This window comes from Pongo abelii, chromosome 10 (assembly GCF_028885655.2).
Source record: "Pongo abelii isolate AG06213 chromosome 10, NHGRI_mPonAbe1-v2.0_pri, whole genome shotgun sequence".
NCBI lineage: Eukaryota > Metazoa > Chordata > Mammalia > Primates > Hominidae > Pongo > Pongo abelii.
In genome coordinates, this window is record NC_071995.2 from 103,239,747 (window position 1) to 103,262,068 (window position 22,322).

General features: G+C 45.9%; 1 protein-coding gene across 2 annotated transcripts in view; it reads left to right on the plus strand.

The window, feature by feature from the left end:
• The window catches only part of CHST11 (carbohydrate sulfotransferase 11), a 306,478-nt gene that overhangs the window by 133,194 nt on the left and 150,962 nt on the right, over positions 1–22,322 (plus strand). For both annotated transcript variants that reach the window (XM_009248175.4, XM_002823676.5), the window contains exon 2: positions 12,661–12,746. In XM_009248175.4, coding sequence (XP_009246450.1) covers positions 12,661–12,746 — 86 coding nt within the window. The remainder of the gene's footprint in view (positions 1–12,660; positions 12,747–22,322) is intronic.

The window sequence follows — 22,322 nt, forward strand, 5'->3', positions numbered from 1 at the left end:
AATTAGCCAGGGATGGTGGCCTGTGTCTGTAGTCCCAGCTACTCTGAAGGCTGAGGTGGGAGGATTGCTTGAGACTGGAAGGCAGAGGTTGCAGTGAGCCAAGATTGTACCACTGCACTCCAGCCTGAGTGACACAGCAAGACCTTGTCTCAAAAAAAAAAAAAAAAAATTCAAATTCATAGAGACAGGAACTAGAATGGGGGTTACCATGGACAAGAGAGACGGGAATGGGGAGTTGTTATTTAATAAGTACGAAGTGATGTATAGTTGGTGACAGTTGCACAAGAATGTGAATGTACTTAATGCCACTGACCTGGACACCTAAAAGTGGTCAAAATGGTAAATTTTATGTTATGTGTATTTTGTCACAATAACAAAAAAGCAAAACTGCAGTTGTATTATTTCTTGCCTTGAAGAACTTATTCAGGGGTTCTAGTTTGACTACAGAGTCAAATGAATGTTTTCTCGGTTTGGCCTCAAATCCTTTTCTGGGATGACTTACAGTTCCCAGCACTTTGGGAGGCTGAGGCAGGCAGATCACCTGAGGTCAGGAGTTCAAGACCAGCGTGGTCAACATGGTGAAACCCCGTCTCTACGAAAATACAAAAATTAGCTGGGCGTGGTGGCAGAAGCCTGTAATCCCAGCTACTTGGGAGGCTGAGGCAGGAGAATTGCTTGAATCTGGGAGGAGGAGGCTGCAGTGAGCCAAGATGGCACCACTGTACTCCAGCCTGGGCGACAAAGCGAGACTCTATCTCAAAAATAAATAAATAAATAAATAAATGAAGATGCCTCACCCTAGCTGGCCTGTCCCTTGGCTATTAGGTGCCACATGACCCTTGTAAGTACCTATGCCCAGGCCCCTGGCCTCATTGGCCCCATCTGGCACAAGTTTCTCCCCCTCCTCTTCTCCAGACAGCCTGCACGTGCGCTCTCTATGTGCGCACCTGTTCCTCATGTCTAGCTGATCCAGCGTCCCCAGACCCTTCCAAGATACAAATCCCCTGGGGCGCTCATCAAGCTTGAAGCTTCCCAGGCCCCTTTGTAGGGGAATCTGATACAGAAGGGCTGGGAATATATGTTTTTTAAATAAGTACCTCGGATGACTCTTATCAGGAAAGTTTAGAAGACCTTGGACTGGGGTGACTGTATTTCAAAACGGTTTAGTTTCCTGTCTTTTGGGAAAGGCACTTCCATTCATTCATTTATTCATTCAGCCCTGAATTTAGGCCCCTTTTAGGAACTGAGGATATTGTGATAGACAAGATAGTCCAAGTCCTTTTGCTCATGAAACTTAGGGTCTCGTGGTGGCAACAGACAACAGCTAATAAAGCATTTAAGATAAAAAGACAGGAGAGAATCAATGCCTTGAAGAAGCATATGGCAGGTGGGGCGCAGTGGCTCATGCTGTAATCCCAGCACTTTGGGAGGCTGAGGCAGGCAGATCACTTGAAGCCAGGAGTTCGAGACCAGCCTGGCCAACATGGTGAAACCCTGTCTACTTAAAAATGCCAAAAATTAGCTGGACGTGGTGGCATACGCCTGTAATGCCAGCTACTTGGGAGGCTGAGGCAGGATAATCGCTCGAACATTGTAGGTGGAGGTTGTAGTGAGCCGATATCGCACCACTTTACTCCAGCCTGGGTGACAGAACGAGACCCTGTCTTAAAAAAAAAAAAAAAGAATACAGCAAGGAAGGGGAGGGACGGAGAGAGAAGTGAGGCCATGGGAGACGGTGTGTCCAGGGAAGCTCTCTCTGGGGACCTGATGATGCAGTCAGAGGGCAGAGTAAAGAAGAGAGCAGTTGTTGGTGTTGGGAGAGGGGCTCCAGGCTGACACAGCATTGAGTGCAAAGGCCCTGAGGCTCATGCTTGGTTTTTTGGAGAAAGAGCAAGATGACCAGTATGGCGGAAAAGGGGCAGAGGGAGGCAGGGCTATATCACAGGGACTCTGGGCCATGGAAAGACTTTGGATTTTGTTCTAAGATGGTGGCAGGTCTTTGGAGCAGGAAGGCTGTTGTGATCTGATTTACGTTTTTAGAAGATTATTCTGGCCACTGGTGGAGAATAGAGTAGGGAGGCCAGGGTGGCAGCAGGGAGACCAGTTGAGAGGTTTTTGTCATAGCCCAAGGGGAAGGCGATGATGGCTTGTACCAGAGTGGTGAGGACAGAGACATGCTGATGGGTGGGGCATAGCAGACAGAAAAGAGAATTTAAGAATAATTCCTCGCTGTTTGGTCTTCACAGCTAGGGGCATGGTGGTGGCATCCACTGTGATGGTGAACATTGTGGGAGGGAAATTTTAGCTGTGGAAGCCATGAGTTCTCTTTATCAATGTTTAACATATTCCATTCATAAGCACCCTCAAATTGAACTTAAAGGAAGAGTCAAGTCAAGGCCAGAGGTCCCACAGCAGGGCTGGAAAGCACACCTGTGGGACCTCTGGCCTTGACTTGACTCTTTCCAGATATCTGAGTCAGGCATTTTCAAAGCATGCACCATGACCCATTTGTGTGTTGTAAAATGGATTTAATGAGTTGTGACTAGTACTTCATAAAAGAACAATAGAAAATGTAAGTTCATCACACATAGTAAGGATAGTACTTTTAAAATAAAACTTGTCTTGGCTTTCTGTATATATTTGTATGTAAATCACATGCAAAAGGAGAAAGGGATGAGGCCAGGAATCAGGAGATCTTCATTTTAGCTGCAACTCGGCCTATAGCCAGCAGTGTGTCCTTGGACAGATCACTTTCTATCCTGCACGTCCATTTCTTTACCTGTAAAATGGGGCTAGGGATGAGGTGGTTTAATCTTTTAATGCCTGGCATCTCCTCCCCTCCCCTCCCCTCCTCTCCCCTCCTCTCCCCTCCCGTCTCCTCTCCTCCCTTACCCTTCTCTCCCTTACTCTCCCTTTCTCTCTTCTCCCTTCCCATCTCTCATGCTCTCAGCGGGTGGGCAGCATACCCCACTGGCCAGGAAGATTATTTTTGAGGTTTATGTCTTAATCTGTTCGGGGTGCTACAACAAAATACCATAAACTGGGTGGCTTATACACAACAGAAATTTATTTCTCACAGTTCTGGAGGCTGGGAAGTCCAAGACCAAAGCATTGGCAGATTTGGTGTCTGGTGAGGCCCTGCTTTCTGGTTCATAGACAGTCCCTTCTTGCTGTGTCCTTACATGGTGAGGGGGTAAATGGTCTTTTCTGGGGCTTCTTTTATAAGGGCACTAATCCCATTTAAGAGGGCTCTACCCCCATGACCAAATCACCTTCTGAAGTCCCCATCCTCTAAAATGATAATCTTGCGGGTTAGTATTTTAACATGAATGTTAGTGGGGACACAAACATCCAGATTATAGCACTTTGCTTCCTGCCATTTCTCTTGCTCAGTCAGAATCAGTTTTGAGGATACTTTCCCTAACCACATAGATTCATTCTCTTTCCTTCTGTGAAAGTCATTGGACCAGGTGGTCTCTAAAGGGCCCTTTTTGTCTTAGATGTGCCTGATGGTGCACTAACCTGTCAGATTGACAACTGATTTGTACTTGGACAGGGATCTTGTACTTTTGGAAGTAGGCACGTTCTCTGGGCATGTTTCTGCAGATGGGCCAGAATTCTCTAAAAGAGGGAATGGGTTCGCTGCTGGGGCCATTGGTTTGGGGGACTCCATTTGGTGACCCAGTTCTTCTCCTGGCCGGTAAATATTTTAATGTGTACAGTATATTCTTCAAAGCTGAGTATTAGAGTCCCCACTGGAAGGCTTCCATGTCAGTAAATCTCACGGCTCTTGGATGAAGCTGCGTCTTTTCCCAAGCTATACCAAGCACATTCACGTAATTCTGAGATTTACTCCCTTGACCTTCATCTGCCAAGTTTAATTCACTTTAGTTCTACAACCGCCTTCTACAGGCTGGGCGTTGGGAGGGGCTCTTGCTTTGAGGAGCTGGAGTAGGAGAGGCCGACATGGGAATGGCTATGATATAGGTTCAGATTATTCTCAAATCAAATCAACCCCAAATCCCTCAGTATTCTTCAGTGAATTTGCTTATAGGGTCTCCAGTAAGGAGAGAGAAATTTGGGAATGGTTTTAATGGCTCTGAATTGTCCCTGTGGGAGGGACTGGGTGAGGGAAGGAATGGGAAGTTGGAAAACTTAAGTTTGATAACGGCATGAATGACAGGTTAGGCTGAACCCTATTTTCACCTCACTGTTCCGGGGCTCCTGAAAAGTCGCTTGTGAATACAAGCATGCTGAATGTTTTGTAAAGCTCCCGAAGGCCTGATTGGTGGGAGAATATCGGGTCAACATTTGGGACTGCCTATTTGCTTGGTCTCTATCAGTCCCAAACATCTATAAGCTGTGACATGTCCCATTTCCCAGGAGTGGGGGAAAGCATGCAAGTTTGTGGGTTTGAATCCCAACTCTGCCACTCACTAGCTATGTCACTGGGTCAGTTCTTAACTTCTTTGAGCCTCAGCCTCCTTGTCTGTAAAATGGGTGTGATACCACCTACCTCCTGGCTGGTGGTAAGTAATAGAGAGAGACAGTAATAACAGTTCATGTTTACTGGGTACTTGGAGAGTTTATTTAAGGCACATCACAGTACCACAAGAGCATATCATATTAATTTTTCTTTTTGATTTAACTACTTTGGCTAAGAAGGTAATTAAACCACTTTGAGGAAGCATTGGCACTTTGAGAAGAATTTGTCAGGAGAGAACATGCTAACTCCTCTTCTTTGTTCATTTGCTGTTAGTAAGTCATTTGGTCTGATACCCTTTAGTAGAATATCTTTGGTTAAGTCCTCAGATCACTTGATCTGTTGTTTTTATTCATTTGACACAAACATACCGAGTACCTGCTATGCACGGAGCACTTAGGCAGTGGACAGGTGGAGAGGGGCAAACCTGGCAGGTGAGGGGCTTGGCTAGGCCCAGGTGTGATCTCCAGCCCTGCTGTGGGACCTCTAGCCATTCTGTCCCCACACTGGGCCCAGTATTTTCCTCTGCAAATGAGCAGGAGTGACCAGATGAGGGCTAAGAAACCCTCAGACTCCGAACATGAGTTTGGAATGAAAGAGCTACAGGATCCTTGAAATAAAATGAAATCTCACAGAGATAGAGGTTCCTGGGTATTTTTAAATCTCGGAATGGATTAGCTTCAGATGTAGTTTTCGGGAGGATTTATTGGCTTCTGTTTACCTCTCATATTTATGAGAACGGTTTAGGATTGAACCAAGTCTAAGCCAAACTGTGATGTAGAAGCCTTCAGGCTTCAGTACTCTCCCCCCTCTTCTCCCCCCTCCCCCCTTCCCCCTTTTATTTTGCTTTTCTTCTCTTTCCTCCAGTTCTGGTATTCCTTCCAGAAATCAACTCAAACAATGCACTTGGGTTCTAAGTTTCTTCCTTTGCATTTAAAAGGAGAGTAGGGCTTGACGTGGTGGCTCACACCTGTAATCCCAGCACTCTGGGAGACCAAAGTGGGAGGATGGCTTGAATGCAGGAGTTCAAGACCAGCCTGGGCAACATGGCAAAACTGTTTCTACAAAAAAATTGCAAAAATTATCTGGGCATGGTGTCATATGCCTGTAGTCCCAGGCACTGGGGAGGCTGAGGTGGGAGGATCACTTGAGCCTGGGAGGTAGAGGTTGAGATTGGGCCACTGCCCTCCAGCCTGGATGACAGAGCGAGACCCTGTCTCAAAAAAATAAAAAATAAAATAAAAATAAAAGGAGAGTGTTGGCAGTGCTGAACTCAAAATAATGTTAGTCATTGCTAAGGAGAGCTTCAAGGTGCCTCTGTTAGAGGTCAGATTCTTCCCACTCTGAGATCCCCTAACTCTGATTCCCTCCTGGGAGAGCTTCAGGTTGCAGCTGGGTTACTGAGACAAGGAGTTTGCCCTAAAAGCTACCCCTGTGGCCCATGGCCCACTGAGCTGCAGACTACCAGCTCTGCTTCTATATAAGGTTTTTTTTTGGAGGGGATGTCACTATTTTTGTGTTATTATTACAAAATGATAAAAACCTCACCACCAGGGGTTTTAAAACCCTGGTGGATTGTAAACCAGGTAGAGATTGTTCTCACAGCTAGGTGTTGCTTTCCTTTCCCTGCCTCTCCTGGCCTCAGATTCTTTCCTCCCACACCAATTACTGTTTCACTGCTCCCCACCCACCACTCCTTTCACCTTGACTCCCCAAATCTGAGCAATTCTGGGGCTTGTTTAACCCACGGTCCTACAGGGAGATGCCCCACCACCCTGTGTTTGGAAGTTAGGAATTTAGAGTTGGAAGGGACTTAGGAATCACCGGGTTGAACCTCTTCACCTGACCAAGGAGAAAACGGAGGCCCAGGGAGACCTTGTTCAAAGTGAGGATCTTAGTTTGGTGGCAGAGCTGGGAGTGGGATCCAGCTCTGTGGCTTTCCACATGGACAGTTTTTGAGTGCCATGGACCAGGCTAGTTTACATGTTCATTTCATTCCCACCACCACCTTATAATACAGGCATTATTAACTGCATTGCATAGTTGAGTTTCAGAGATTAGGAAGTTGACCCAAGGTCCCAAGGCTAGTTAATGGGTAAAACTAGGACTTGAATCCAATTCTGGTTGAAGCTTCTCCTAACAAAGGGTGTTGCTGGGTGAGCAACTCATCTTGGTTTGCCTGGAACTTACTTGGTTTTAGCACTCAAAGTCCTGAATCCTGGGTATCTCCTTGGACCAGGCAAACTAGACTGGTTGGTCCTCTAGTTTCATCACAGTGACCTCAGAAGAGGATGAGGGAGAGCTGGGAGATTCAATGTCCTTTGAGGGCTGACTTTGGGTCCCCCAGGTGCAAAACAGAATTGCCTGTCTTTGCAGGAGCAGCTCCTTCTGAGGGAGCTGGGTATTGCTCACTCCTCTAACTTGATGAGGTTGAATCAGACACTGTTCTGTCTTGACGGATGGGCTGGGCCACACTGCCAGGGCTCCAGCATGAATTTGTGCATTTGGAAAAAACGTTTCTGCAAATGCATTGCTGCTCTGCACTCTCAGAGTGTGGAGCAGATGAATCATGCCCAGCCTGTTAGCAAGTCCGGAGATTTGGAAAGTGTCCGAAGTCAACCGAGTATTATGGTTGTTTTGCCAGTGGAAGGAGCAGAGACCCATCTGGACTTGGGTGATTTAGTACAGCAGTGCTTCATTTTGAAATGTTGAGGGAAGTGACAGCCCCAAAATGGTAGGAGTTGTAAGGGTAAAAGTGTCTTTTACTGCCTTTCGAGACAGCACGGTGAAGAGCACCAGTGCTGGAAATAAACAGATATGGGTTGTCAATCTGCTACTTGCCCTTGCTGCTTGCTGACTGTGTGATCTTGGACAAGTTACTTAACCTCTCTGGGCTTCAGTTTTCTCAAGTGCAAAATGGGACCAAATGATGTCATTATTACATCTAACTTAAAGGGTTTTTTATGAGGATTCAATGAAACAATGTGAGAAAAAGGCTGAGCATTGTGTCAGGCATCAGATACATGGTACATTCTCAGTATGTGGTAGTTTATTTTGTAAGATATGACTTCCAGCCCTGGCTCTGCTGCTAGCTACACTGGGCACTTCGGGCAAGCGTGTAAGGTCTCCGAGTTTCTTCTGTAAATCGAGGGGATTGGCCTATACTCGAATCCCTTGGAATTCTAAATGTCTTTGGTTTTAGGCCATGCATGAGAGGCAAGTTCCTACTCAGGGTCCCGCAGCATTTCAGTTCTATGTCTTCAGACCTGAATTAACAATCCAGCAGCTCCCTGCATTCCAGCAGCACTGAGAGGGGTCACAGGGAGTCGCCCAGAGAACCAAGTGGGCTTGATTCCTTTGTCCTGAGCCAGCTCTCCGTGGGCTGCTCTCAGTTGCAGACTGGGAATGGAGTGTCCACTTGAAAACAACGTGCTCTTCATTACAATGAAACAAACACGAGCGGCTTGAGTTTAATTTTAGCTTCATTTATGTATTGTGGGAGATATGGAACTGTTCCTGGGTCCAAGAAATCATACTGTAAATTGAGCTAATTAGATTCTTTAAAAAAAAATCTTTAATCCCATTGATTTGAGTTTAGAGAGGAGAAAACAAGTGTTGTGGCTAAATAAAACTCCCAGTGGGCGGGGTGGACAGCAGAAGGCTGCCGTTAAATGTCCTCAGGGCCTCAGGGATTTCTTTTGCGGGGCTTTTGATCGTCAGACCTTTCATTTTTCAAAGGAAAAAAAAAATAACCGTAGCCTAATGCTACTGGCAGTTTTCTCCTTATATAGCAAGAACCAAACCTCTCTGATGCTCTTAAAGGAAGTGTTAAATCTTCTATCATTCATAAACCTTTTGAGTACCTACTACGTGCCAAGCACCACAGCAACAACATGAATAGGTTAGAGAGAGGCTCTATCCCCAAAACCCAGTGCCTGGCGAGTTGCCCCGCACATCGTAGGTGCTTGATAAAAACTTGTCGAATGAATGAGTGTAATAAAACCATTAATTAATAGTTTGCCGTCACAGCATTTTGATGAATCCTATTGTGTTTTGGACTTGTCCTAGAAGTGGCCAGCCAATCAGGTCTCAGGCCATGAGGAGACTATGGAGATGTTTGACTTACCTGTCAGTGAAGAGGTGACCCAGTGTGGCAGCTGAGACCATGGGCTGTCTAAGGCAGAATTCTGTCTCCACCTCTTTCTAGTCATGAGACCTGGGCAAGTTACCTAACCCTGCCATGCCTCGGTATTCTCATCAGTAAAGTGAGAATGGTAGTAGTACCCGCGCCAGGGGACTGTTGTGGGGATTAAATATGTGAACTGCTTGGCGAAGCATTGGTGACCTCTAAACGTTAGCTGCCACCGTCTGGGCCTTGGTTACTCAAACTTCCCTAACGCCACTTGTAAGATACATGTGGGGTGAATATACTCATGTGCATAATTGCTGGTCCTTCCTTTGCATCCCAGGCAACAGAGTAGGTCCTCATTGTTACCATTTGCATATGACTAGCCCAGAAGTCATTTGTGGCCCCTGGAAACCAAAAGCCCCTGTGGTCTAAACCTGAGAGGGTACAGTGGAGATCAGCCTCTAGGGAGGGTCGGAACCTTTGCACAACATCAGCAGTAGGAGATGTTCTACAGCTCTTATTGTAGATGCTACAGTGTCTTCTGAGGTAGATGGAGCCAGGTCGTGTGGAAATTGTTTATTCTATAATTGGATGCTCAAGAATCAGAAAGCATAAAGAGTATAATTTGTACCTCTCTTCCCCATGGTGGGGAAATCTTATTAAAATGCAGATTCCTGGGCCTTAACTTCCATCTTCCCCTCCTTCTGATTCAACAACTCTGGGATGAAGCCCAAGAATATGCCCAGAAATCTGCTTTTTAACAAGCAATATCACGGGGAAAGTGAGTAGAGCACACATTGAGAAACTCTAGTTTTTGGAACATGACACGGAGGATTTGGGGAACTTTATCTTCTCTTGACTCTCCTTCTCATCCTTCCACAGATCACTGGGCCCCTCCTGAGTCATCTGGCTCCTTCTTTCCTCTTGGGGAGAGATAAAGTGCTGACCCAAGCCTCCCACCCTGGTGGGTGGGGTGGGCCTTGACTCAGTGGTCTGTATCCTTGTGGCCGGCTGGCCTAGCTGAGTTGGGAGGTGACCCTCGGCTCACAGGTTGGGCAGCACCTGTCGGTCTCGAGACTCAGCTTGGCTCCTTTCCACTGACATGGCCTTGACCATGGCCAAGTGCTTGCAGCTAAGGGAGGCGCGGAGGGGTTGTCTGTAAAATGCAGGTACTTCCTTCACCGTGGGAAGGATCACACTGCACCGACTGCCTGTTGCACAGTGAGCACTCCAGAAACGGTGGGGTTGTTATCATTCCCATAAAAGGCACATAAGGCCCCTTTAGCTTTTGTGGTCTGGGGAGCCAAGGCCGGTTCCCATGGCACCCAGTGAAGTCACGGGCAGGGCTGATGGCTGTATGCAAAGAACCCAAGGTTCAGGCCCCACACGGTCAAAGCATTTTAAAGGCCTTGTATTAGAAAAATAAACCAATTAAATAATACTGCCCCCCATAAAAGCAGACTTTTAATGGATTCCATGGTAGGTTTTTCACCGTGGCGGTCCCGGAGCCATGGGCCTCGATGAGCCCGTCTGCCGCCATAGGGAGAATTTAATCTTGCCCGGCGTGGGCATAATTTTATGAGTTTTATGGCTGTTTTTACTTCTCCGAAGTGTTGCTATGTCATTGTGCACCAAGGGCAACTTGCGTGCATTTAACAGTTTACCTCCTTTTTGGTGGAAATGAAAAATGAAGTCATAAATTAAAGAAAAACACAACATAGAATTTTTTTCCCTCTTCTTGGGGCAACTGGAGGAACAAAGAACCAGTGTTTCTCTGTACAGCCTGATCAAATTCTAATGGCTTTAATGTATTGACATTTGCCTGCGATTGCCTCCTCCCCAGGGAAGACTGTGGGCATGTAGCTATGTTTGGAGCTTGTACTACTGACCCCGAGAAGACCTGGAGCAGTTCTCTAGGGCAGGGGTTGGCAAACTCTAGCCCAAGGGCCAAATCTGGCCCACTGCCCATTTTTGTTCATTGGTGGAAAAAACTCAAAAGAAGAATAATATTTTCTGACACATGAAAATTAGATGACATTTTCCCAGATTTCCCTGTTCATCAGTGAAGTTTTGTTGGCGCCCAGCCACACCCATTCATTTCTGTATCGTTTGGGGAGGATTTCACACCACAATGGCCCTGCGGAAGAGTTATGACAGACACTGTAGGGTGCAAAGCCTAAATACTGTTTGTCCCCTTACAGAAAATTTTGCTGACCCCTGCCCTAGGAAGTCAAGGAAAAGGAAAGAGAAAACATGGCATCTTGTTTCTGGGCATTGATGATTGATTTTCAGAGTTTCCATGTGGCTCAAAGTGACAAGTCAACGGAGGCTCACCTGAGCAGTAGTTGTTCCTCCGGAGACCTTCCAGATGTCATCAGCTGCTTGTGGATGACTCTCCTCCCTTTCCTGACCTCAGGTTGACTTCTAAGCAGAGGTCCCTGGGCTAACCCCCTGCAGCCAGCCCTCCCAGTCATTTGAGCTGCACCCTGCTTGAGGTCTGGTCACTCCTCATCAGGCCCCTTGATAGCCACGAATAGAGAAATTCCCGCCTTCCTCCCAGGGGGATCTAAAACAGCTTCTGAAATTTGTCACCAGCACTTTTAAACTCTGGCTTTTGGCCAGGCACAGTTTTAAGCATTCTGCACATAGTAGTTACTCATTTAATCTTCACATCCAACCCAGGAAGTTAGATGCCCCTCTCATTCCCATTTTATAGACAAAGAAGCAGAGACGCAGAGAGGTTAGGTAGTTTCCTTAAGGTCACACAGCTGGTAGTGGTAGAGCCAATATTGAAACCCAGGCTGTCTGTTCCAGGGAATGTCCTGCTGTCCGTTCATTGCCTCTGTGGAGCAGGTGAATTCTTCAGGCTCATGAAAGGATCTAGTTTTCCTTGTTCCACTCATGCCACTGTTGCACCTCAAACCATAAGAAAACTGCCTCGTACTTGAGAAGAAAGCCCCATTTATTCTTTCCCCATCTCTCTTTTTTTTCTCTCTCCTTCTTTCCTTTCTTCCTTCCTTCCCTTCTTCCCGCCTTCCTCCTTCCTCCTTCTCTGCTTCCTTTTTTCCTTTCCTCCTTCCTTTCCTCCCTCTTTTCCTCTCTCCTTCCTCCTTTCCCTTCCTTCCTTCGCTTGCTCCCCTCCCTTTCCTTCTTTTTTCCTCCTTCCCTCCTTCCTTCTCTCCCTCTCTACTGCTCTCTTTCCTTCCCTCCTACCTTCCTTTTTTCCTTCCTTCCTTCCCTCTCTCCCCATTGCATCCCTCCCTTCCTCCTTCCTCCTCCCTCCAACAAATAATGATCAAGCCCATGACTATGTGTTACACAATGCACGAGGGGCTGCACAGAATGAACAAGAAAAATGAAAAAGAAAGAATTCATTGCCACTTAAAAAGAGCTCTTGGTGGCTTCAATGTTGGGGGGGTTTGAGGAGTTCACTTAATTCCCCCTCTTTTATTAATTGTAAGTACCATCTCTGTCTGGAACCGTAAACTCTTGTCTTTTCTGCTTCATGCTGATATTTTCACTAAAAGTAACATAATTTAGGAGAGGCTTTGGGGAGGCTGGGCCTCTGACCTACCCAGTGGGAGGAGCCTCCTGGGGAAGGACCTGCCCGTTCTCAGAAGCCCAGCTTCCAGGGACAAGGAATAAAAGGTCATTGACTGTTGCTGGAGAAGTCTGCGGAATCTTAAAATGTGTTACCAAGCCTGGTGCTGGGTAGAACTTGCTGTCTTGAAGCAGCCATTACGCCATCTTTTGTAAGTGGTTTCATTTCAATGAGCTTTAGATGCCTGTCCTGTTTTCTTAAAACACTTGCTGGGGAGACTTTTTAGCATGATTTAGATCCTTCTGGGTGTGGAGATGCCTGAATGTTGGGAAGACAGACAGCAGCTGTGCTGTTGGAGAAGGGACAGTGTGGAAATCTTCCTTTGCTAGAAGCTGGTTTTCTCTTTCTTTCCTGCCTGTTTCTTCTACCCTACTCTGTGCCTTTTTCTTTGTTAGACAACAAATCTTTGTTGCTCATTTCTGATGAGCCTTCACTTTCTTTCCTCAGTCATGCGGAGGAATCCCTTTGGTGTGGACATCTGCTGCCGGAAGGGGTCCCGAAGCCCCCTGCAGGAACTCTACAACCCAATCCAGGTAAGCTTCGAGCACTCTGTCAGCATGCGAATTTTTTTTTTTTTTTTTTTTGGTGGGGATGGATACTAAAAACTCCAAAATTGTGGTCTTTGGGGGATTTAAAACTTCCTTTCACAGCCTGGCATTTTACCTTCAGTGGTTGCTTTCTCCATCACCCTTTTTCTATGTAGCATCTCTGAAAAATTCTAGCAGGGGATGTTTAGAATTAGAGAAATGCCTAGGTTTAGTGCTAAGCATTCAGACCTGCCCAGGGTTTGAACTCCTGAGATTAACACAGTCTCAAGTCCGAGCAATGGGACTCGGGAATTAAAGGTCCAGCGAGGCCGTGCAGTCTTCCCTTTGGTATCCCCAAAGGAAGAGTTGCACATGGGTGCACTTGACACCCACTCCCACATCCCACATATTAAAACCCAGTGATGCCCCACCTTACTGTGCCAGTTTGGCAAACTCCCTTGTGAGCAGGGACCTTTTGCTAAGTGACTGCCTCAGTAAATCTAACTCGTTAGTTAAATGAGGCAGCAAACGTGACCTCTATGCCATCAGTTATGAAAAGAGCTCCTCTTTGAGCAAAAAAAAAGCTCCAACCAAGGAAAAGTGTCTTCTATGGAAAGCTAGTGCAAAGTTAGGAGGCCTGGTTGCCATGGCAGCAGCCTCAGTGGCGTGTGTGGGTCCTGATGTGGAGACGCTGGGGCTGATCCTTTTGTAGGAACATTAATTAGCACTTGATGCCCAGAACTGGTAAGTGAACAACTAGCAGCAGCATCAGTGGACCTTCAATAGCTGTAGAGAAAGAGGGAAAAATGTACTGCTTTGGCTACAGTCTCTGACTAAATTTAATACTTCTTTGGACCAAGGTACCTGGTGGAGGAAGATAATGCATGGGCCTCAAAGCTGTCAAATTTTTAGAACTCTTGCAAAGGGATGCACTTGAGAACTATCTGATGCCCCCTACCCCCCTTCCCAATCTCTCACCTGCACTCCCTTCTAGAAAAATGGACTCCTGAGTTTATGCATCATGGTGGCCTAATTAGGTTAACTCATGCCCTGTCTTGAGGTGTGACTTGGCCAGATTAGCCCATTAATTGCCAAGTCAGTATTGCCTGAGGCTTCCTGTACTGGGTTCTGTGGTAACTCAGTGGGGAATTTGATAGTTGGGTTCCCTTTGGCGCCCCAAAAATCTGCATATTATAGGCAGATCTCCCAGCCTGTCCACACACACCCTGTCCTAAGGAAGAGGCAGAACTGTGCTTCAACAAAGGATAGGATTTCTGGTAACCCGTGTCGAAAACAACACAGGCTCCTCAGATGCAAACCATTCCCATCTTTTTGTTGGTATCCTCTGTTCTCAGATCATTTTCTCCTTCAAAACAAAACTACTGAAACACTGCTGCAAATTTTATGGGTAACATATGGTGTCATGGGAAAAGCTATTTCTGAAGTCACCGCCCCTGTGGATGGAAGGTCCATGGACTGCGTCTGTCCTGTTCACTGTTGGCTCCTCAGTACCTAACACAGGGCTCTCAAATACTTGTGATTCAAAACATGAAAGTCCAGGTTCAAATCCCGGCTTCATCTCTAACTAGTTGTGCAACCCTGAATATATGATGCATTCTCTTTAGGGGTCAGTTTTCCTACCTAACACTCTCCTGGAATGTTGGGAGGATGAAATAATTCTGATGTGTCAGGGGCTCTGTCGGTATGATTTGTCATTTTTGTGGTCAGGAGGGTGGCTTCCATATCAGAAGCCTTGACTTAGGAGTCAGACCTGGGTTCAAAGCCTAGTTTCATCATTTCTTAGCTATGTGACTATGGGGTGTTTACTTAACCTCTCTGAGATTTCTTTCCTTGATTTATAATGTGGCATGAATAATACCTGCCTTGCAGTGTTGCATGTGGTGATGTGTCTTGCTTGGAGCTTCCTGTGGAGTTTGCTCCTTCATGAGTTCATTCACTCCTTTTTTTCATTCATTTCTTCATGTGCTGTTACATGTGCCTAGGAACATATAGCTTAGTAGCTTAGCAGCTTAGCACTAGGCGCTGGGCACAAAAGGGTGGAGAGGGTGTGTGCTTAACCTTTTGTGGCTGGTAACTCTGAGCTCAGGGTTGAGGGGAATGAGTTGACTGGCGAGGCAGACCCTGCTTGGTCCCATTGTAAACCAGTCAGAGAAGAGATGCCTGTCCTGGGTAGGGGCCCTCTCTTCCTTCCGGTAGTGTTCTGAGCATTGTCTAGATGACAGGCCTATTGAGCAGTAGCCTGGGACTTGGGAGGGAACCTGGGGCTGGAGAGCAGCTCCAGGAGGCATTGGGGAGGGCGTAGGTGGGTGAGTCACCGTCCTCCCTCAAGGACGTTTTGGGCAAGTTGTCTGGCCCCATTAGCCAGCAACCAGGGAAATGTAGCTGCAGGAAAATCACCTCGTTTCCTCGGGATGTTTTTTCTTAGGCTGGTTTCCTTTACAAGCTGCAATTATGTTCCATCCCACGCAAGTTCAGTAAGTGGCACTTTTCAGAGAAACTGTCTTGGTGATCATTTGGGCTGCTGTGGGCCAGGGAGTTGAGGAGAGAAGGGAGTGAGAGCTTCTATTGAGTTTAGTTGGTTTTGTGTCCATGAGCCATTTACAAACTTTGCACCTGATTGGGCTCTGTTGCAGTTTCTTGTATTTCCCTACCAGCCAAGCTGTTGAAGCTGCTGAGCCCGGAATGATGTTATCACTGAGGCAGATGACAAACCCTCTAGTTGCTAGAAACCAAACTGCTCCCCGAGCTGGCGTTTCCGTTTTTTGTACTGACTGCGTATTTGGGCTTGATATATAATGGTGAAAACAGGAACTGTTTATTTTAGGTGATAAGAAACCAACATTATGGCAAGAAGACACCATCTTAGTTACTCTGTTACCAGTACTGTAGGCCAGATACTATCTAGATGCTTATAAACATCTTATCTAATCCTTGTAATAATAAGCCCCAAGCTAGGTTTTATATCACCATTTTATGGATGGGGGAACGGAACTGAGGCCAATAACTTCATACAACTTATCCAAGGCCACATAACTAGTAAGAAACAGAGTGAAATTCAACCCAAAAACAAACTACAAATCCAAATTTCTTTACCTCTATGCTGTACTTGCTGTTACTAGCAAAGTTCTCTTGGTGGGAGTTACCCATCCCCTCTCCAAAAAAAAAAAAAAAAAAAATCAAACCCAGATTTTCACTGGACAAAGTGTGGGGAAAATTGGGAAATTTTGGCTATAATCTGGGAAAATTGGCTATAATATTGGGAAATTGGCTATAATCTGATTTGAGTGTACAGAGTTTTTTATTTTAGTGTCCAAGATTTTCTTATTTTAGTGCCTTGCAAACCCCTAACCAATAAAACAACAATGGGGTCAGGAGATCGAGACCATCCTGGCTAACACTGTGAAACCCCGTCTCCACTAAAAATACAAAAAATTCTATGGGCGTGGTGGCGGGCGCCTGTAGTCCCAGCTACTGCGGAGGCTGAGGCAGGAGAATGGCGTGAGCCCGGGAGGCAGAGCTTGCAGTGAGCGGAGATTGCGCCACTGCAGTCCAGCCTGGGCGAAAGAGCCAGACTCCGTCTCAAAAAAATAAAAAATTAAAAAAAAAAAATTTGGAGTTGATATTCTTAGAAAAACTGTACTCTGATGTCTTATAATTTTCCTGGTTCTCTGCTGTTTCCTTGGCCCCAAAATAAAATGTAATTGCCGATCAGATCAGCTGGAATCAAGTCACCGAAAGTTCAGGAGGTGTCAACTGCATATTTGTGGGCCAAGCACATCTGCGGGCCGCTCTGGCTCAGTTCAGAGGCACAGGGCAGAGCTGCATTGTCAGCGATTAATAGGGCCTAATTTCCCCTAAATGCCAGCTATGGCGAGACAGCTTTTCCTTCTGCCCCGCCCATCTCCTGGTCTTCTCGTGGGTTCCCTGAAATCTTCACAACATCACTCATGTGGTTCAGCCCTGCCCTGCTTGATTCTTTCTTTAGCATTTACACTTGCTCTGTGATTACCATGTTCCAAGGGGAGAGACACACAGCACAGGGCTGACCCTGAATTTATAAGCGCTGAGTCTAGGAGGTTTGTATAGGGCACAGCAGATCCAATTGTTCTAGGGGTCTCTGAGGACCAAACAGTGTTCAAGGGATTTAGAGGAATTCTGGGGAACTCTCTGGGGGGGAAACAAAAGCTCCAGGAAAACTGAGAATGACAAGATCTTGGAGGCCCCCACTGAAATCTCTATTACATGGTGACTCCTCATTGGTCAAGTCTTCAGGGTGCTCAAGTAAACTTATTTCTCCATCAGTTAGACTCCAGGAAGCAGGATGGGGAGGAGGATGAGGAGGGAGAAGGAAGTCGGAAGGAAAGAAGGATGAGAGAGAAAAAGGAAGACAAATTACTATTTACTAAATGTATAATACATGCCAGTGACCGTTTGATGTATTTTTCATACATGTCTCATGGAATCTTTACAACAACCCGAAGAGGAAGGTCTCCAGTAACCCCATTTTTTAGGTATGTTAACTGAGGCTCAGAGGGTTGAGCAATGTGCCAATCATGCAGCTCCTGAATGGGAGAGCCAGGCCTACGTAGCCTGGCTAGGTTGCAGGATGAGGAGAGGCTAGTACTTTATTTTTCCCCGGTGAAAAAATGCTTCCTTGAGATTCTTTTTCCCAGTGACTCAAGCCGAGACCTGAGGTGTGCTCAGGACCAGTTGCAAAATTCACAAAAGCAGGGGCCAGGACTTCTGGAATGGCATGGAATGGACAATAGCTGTAAACAATTACAGGCCGGGCACAGTGGCTCATGCCTGTAATCCCGCACTTTGGGAGGCTGAGGTGGGCGAATCACCTGAGATCAGGAGTTCTAAACCAGCCTGGGCAACATAGTGAAACTTTGTCTCTACTAAAAATACAAAAATTAGCCGGGCATGGTGGCTCGTGCCTGTAATCTCAGCTACTCGGGAGGCTGAGGCAGGAAAACCTGGGAGGCAGAGGTTGCAGTGAGCCAAGATCGTGCCCCTACACTCCAGCCTGGGTGATAGAGTGAGACTCTGTCTCAAAAAATAAAAAATAAAAATAAATAAATAAATAAAAATTGCAGATTTATTTTTTGCTTACTGAACCTGATATATAGCCCAGTGAAGGACACGCCTTTGTCTCCTGGCTGGGGCTGCCAGAGCAGGAATCACCCCTGAGAATTCTGCCACGGGATAGAACATCTTGGTGACATTTGGAAGCTGGGCTCATTGATTTCGTTGAATGTTTTAGATTGATAAAAGCTTGTAATAGTCCAAAGGTTGTTGGGGCAGTTGCGGGGGACTCTCTTAGTCCCAACCTAAATAGCTTTTTCAGCAATGCTTGACAAAATTTGTTCCTTCAATGGACACTTATAGAATAAACAGAGGAAAAGGGCGTGGGGAGGAGAGGCACCTAGGTCATGTAACCTGATAAGCGGTATATAATAGAAGCTTTTTGCAAAGTTATGAGAGAATCAGGAGTGAATGGTTAGCCTCTGAGGGGCGGTGCACAGTGGGGGCCTTTATACAGGATTTGAGTCCGGACTCTGAAGACACAGCAGACTTCCCCATGTTAAAGAAGAGAGACAGCATCACAGAGTGGGAACATCAGCGAGGCCGCAGGGAGACAGTCCACGGCGCATTCAGAGAACTGTGAGGGGTTTGTGGCTGGAGTGAAGGTGATGCCAGGGGCGGATCGGAGAGGGGGCAGGAGTGGCAGGTTGGTAGCATGTGGATTGGGTCATGTCTGCCATTCTCATCATTTCCAATCCATCTGGTCTTTACCTATTGGCAGGGTTGGAGGTCACGAGGGGCCCACAAAAACTGGCATGCATCTTATGACCTAGCTTCTCCTTTTGACTCAGCCACTTGCTAACTGTGGGGCTTCTCCAGGGCAGGTAATGTCCCCTTCCAGGCCTCAGCATTGTCATCTATAAAATGAAGGGGTTAGACTGGATCAATGTTTCTCAAGCCTGTGGTCCTCATATTAGGACCACTCTGGGAGCTTTTGGGAAATGACCAGTGCGCAGTCCTCACCACTGGCGATTCTGATTTTATTGGTCTGGGTTCGGGCTGGGGTGTTGGTATTTTTCAAAGCTCCCTAAGTGATTCTAATGGGTAGTAGCCAGAGTTTGGAATCCCTGAGTTAGAGGGTCTTTAAGCACCCCCTACTCTCTGGTCCTAAAAGTCTTTGATTCTAACATAACCTATAAATTGCTAAGTTAGGGAGGGAGAAGCAGCCTGGCAGGACCAAGAGAAAACAAAAAGAGAAAGCAGATAAGCTATGCATCTGCCTTTCTTCGTGTTCTAGGACACATAGTCCTCCTATGCAAATAACTCATCATCTTCCTGCACCCACCTATCACCAGACCCTCGGCTGATAGAAAAATGCAAGTGAGTTCACTAAAACCTTGGCGTTATCAGTACTGCACAAAGCCCTCTTCAGCACACAGCACAAGCACCATCCTATAAAATCCCCAGCAAGCCTTTGTCTGCTTGCAGTCAGTTCCTCTCTTGCTGACCTGCCCATTGCTCCCTTGCAATGTGTTTTCATACTTTTTCTAATAAATCTGCCTTTGTTTCCCTACAATTCTCTTGGTAAACTCTTTTTACCACCCACGTGACACCAACGCCAGAGAGTCGCAATGCAGGACATAACCCATTATGTGAAAAGCAACTCAAAGCGTATATGCTGAGGTTGTTCACTCTACGTAGTTTCTACTGTCTTTCTATATGAAAGCTCTGTGTCCGTGTTTTCCACTAGGACACAGAGATCATTGTCCCTCATCTACTCCATTTGTAGGTTTGTGGGTCTGATGCCTATAGTGCTAGACATCCAGCCAGCAGCATGTGGGCCAATCCAAGGTGCCAAGTCTTCAGCCAAAGTGTTGGGAGGAGCCCTGTGAAAGGGATCCTTGAGCCACTTCTGTCTTGAGCCAGTAAGAAGGAGAACTCAGACTTGCTCCAGGCCAGGCGTCAGATGGACATTTCTGAAGGATCAGTTACAATCATAGAAATGAGCATGGAACGAGAAGGGCCCTCTGCCTTTAGAATGCTATTCAGGAAGAACGATGCTGAGTGGTCACATATGCTGGGGAAGGCATGAAAGAGCAGACGTTGTACTGTCCCCAACTCTGGTCAATTAATCCCTTCATTACCAACCACCTGGTAAATGACGAGTTCATCTAATTATCTTCTTTGACTCAGCAGCTGTCTACCAGCCAAAGAGGGATTAATTGATTTGGTTGTAGACCGACTCCTTATGCAAAGATAATGCTTACTGCCAGCCTGGCAGCTGGCTGGCAAAGATGAAATATTACATTAACCTGATCTTACACACAGTACTTGGGAGAATGCTTCATTATTAATTGCAAATTACAATAGACTAGCGAGGCCCATTGCAAAAAACCACGGACGGTGAACTACCTCTTTCACCGTGGCTAGCGGATTGATTATTCTTGAACCAGGGAAGCTTCCCGGTCAGATTTCCAGTCAAGCCAGGAAGGATTTCTGGTCAAGCCAGGGGACATGACAGTCAAACACAATTTGGGTTTAGAGGAAAGGATTGGATGCCTGAAGGAACTGGGGAGTCTCAGCCCAGCTATATGACCTGGGGCAGTCACTTACCCTGTTCAAGCCTTGGTTATCTGTAAAATCAGAGCTTGATACCAGTCTTGCAGGTTTGTGAGATTCAGAATTCTGTATCAAAAGCACCTAGGACAGTGCCAAGGTCAGAGTTGGTGTTAATCATTAGCCATTCATTGTCTCGATGGAGTTAGGTAACCTGGGAATTTTCTTAGGGGTCTGGGCCCTTGCTGTGCTCTGTAATATAGGCTCAGACATTTTGCACATGCACATTTGGAATTTTGTTGCATAATAAGATGGATGATTTCCTCTTACCTGGAAGCTACTAGCTATCTTCGTTGTGAGTACTTCCTAACAATTTTGATTTATTTGTTTCTAGCAGAGTCTGTGTTGATCAGCAAGCTTGATGCACTGATTTATAAAGCCATGAGTGCCTGTGTGTGTGTGTGTGTGTGTGTGTGGTATGTGTTACATATATGTTCACTCAACCTATATTCTATAAAATGTGCAGATGCAGTTTTCATATTTTAAAAGTCTCCCGTGGGCATGTCTGTTATACTCCCAATGCCTAGTTAGGTACTCTGTAATGGTTGCTAAATAAGACCTCATCTCTGGGTTGTGTTCATGTGAAAGCATTGATCTCATTGATTAGTCCACATTTAACTCAAGCTTTCTTTATAGGCAGTTGTTCTGCTTCAGAAACAGAGGTTTCAGGATCAAGCCTAATTTGATCCAATATATTCAAATCTGGATAGTAAGCTCAATGCGCTAATGGAGTTTTTCTGTGTCAGTCTGTGTGAATATAATCTGACATATTTAAACTGGAGAAGGGCATTCAAGTGACAAAATGACCTCGGCAATTTCCACATGGTAACACAGCTGTACAATCTGCCATTTCCCGAAAGTTATTTCCTGAATTACCCTCAATTATAAGAGGCCTCCACATAATTTGATTTTTCTGTAAATGACACAACTCAAGTAGCTTCTCAGCCAATTGGATTTTAACCTTGTCAGAATGGATAGAACTGAAACAAAGCCCTGGCTTGTTCTGAAACTGACCATAGGAGAGACATCGAGGGTGAGAGGGTGGCGGCAGCACGCATCTTCCTTCCCCAGTGGAGTCTGTGGGTCTGATGGACCACGCAGATCTCGGGGGAGTTTCCACCCCATCTTCACACTAGTTACTCTGAGATCTGAGGCACATGGCTGAACCTTTGTGAGCACTGGAGACCTTGTTTATAAAACAGGAATAAAATGCTTGTGGTTCAGTTATTAAGGATTAAATTAGAAAATATATAGAATCCCAGGCACACGGCAAGATGCCCAGTCAATGTTGATTTTTTTATTTGCATGCGAGAAACCTCCTCCAGGAAGCTCTGATTTTTTTCTTTCCCCTCCAAGCTCCGGTGAAATGTCTTTCTAGAATGGTGCTGCCCACTAGCAATATAATATAAGTCACATATGTCATTTGAAATTTTTTGGTAGCTACATTTTGAAAAGGAAAAAGAAAACAGGTGAAATTAAGTTTAATAATGTTTAAAATTTAACCCAGTGTACCTAAAAATGATTATTTCCATATTTAGTCAATAAAAAATATGTTAGTATATTTTATGTTTGTGTTTTCATGCTAAGCCTTTGAAATCTGATGTGTATTTGACACCTACAGCACATCTCCATTGGGACAGGCAGTACATCAAGTGCTCAGTAGCTGCATGTGGCTTGTGACTGCTGTCTTGGACAGTGCTGGTCTGTAAAATGCCCCGTTGTCCCTGCGTCCTGCCCATGTTATGACACTAATCTCACTTATTTAAAACGATTCCACCAGGCTTTGCGCCCCTTGAGGGAAGGAGCTGTCTTTCTTATTCATCTTGGGGTGTCCAGTAGCTACTATGGGCCAGCCCCAGAAAAGGTATCCAGTGGATGTTTGGGCAGTGAATGAAGCCACTTGCTCCTGTGCCTCAT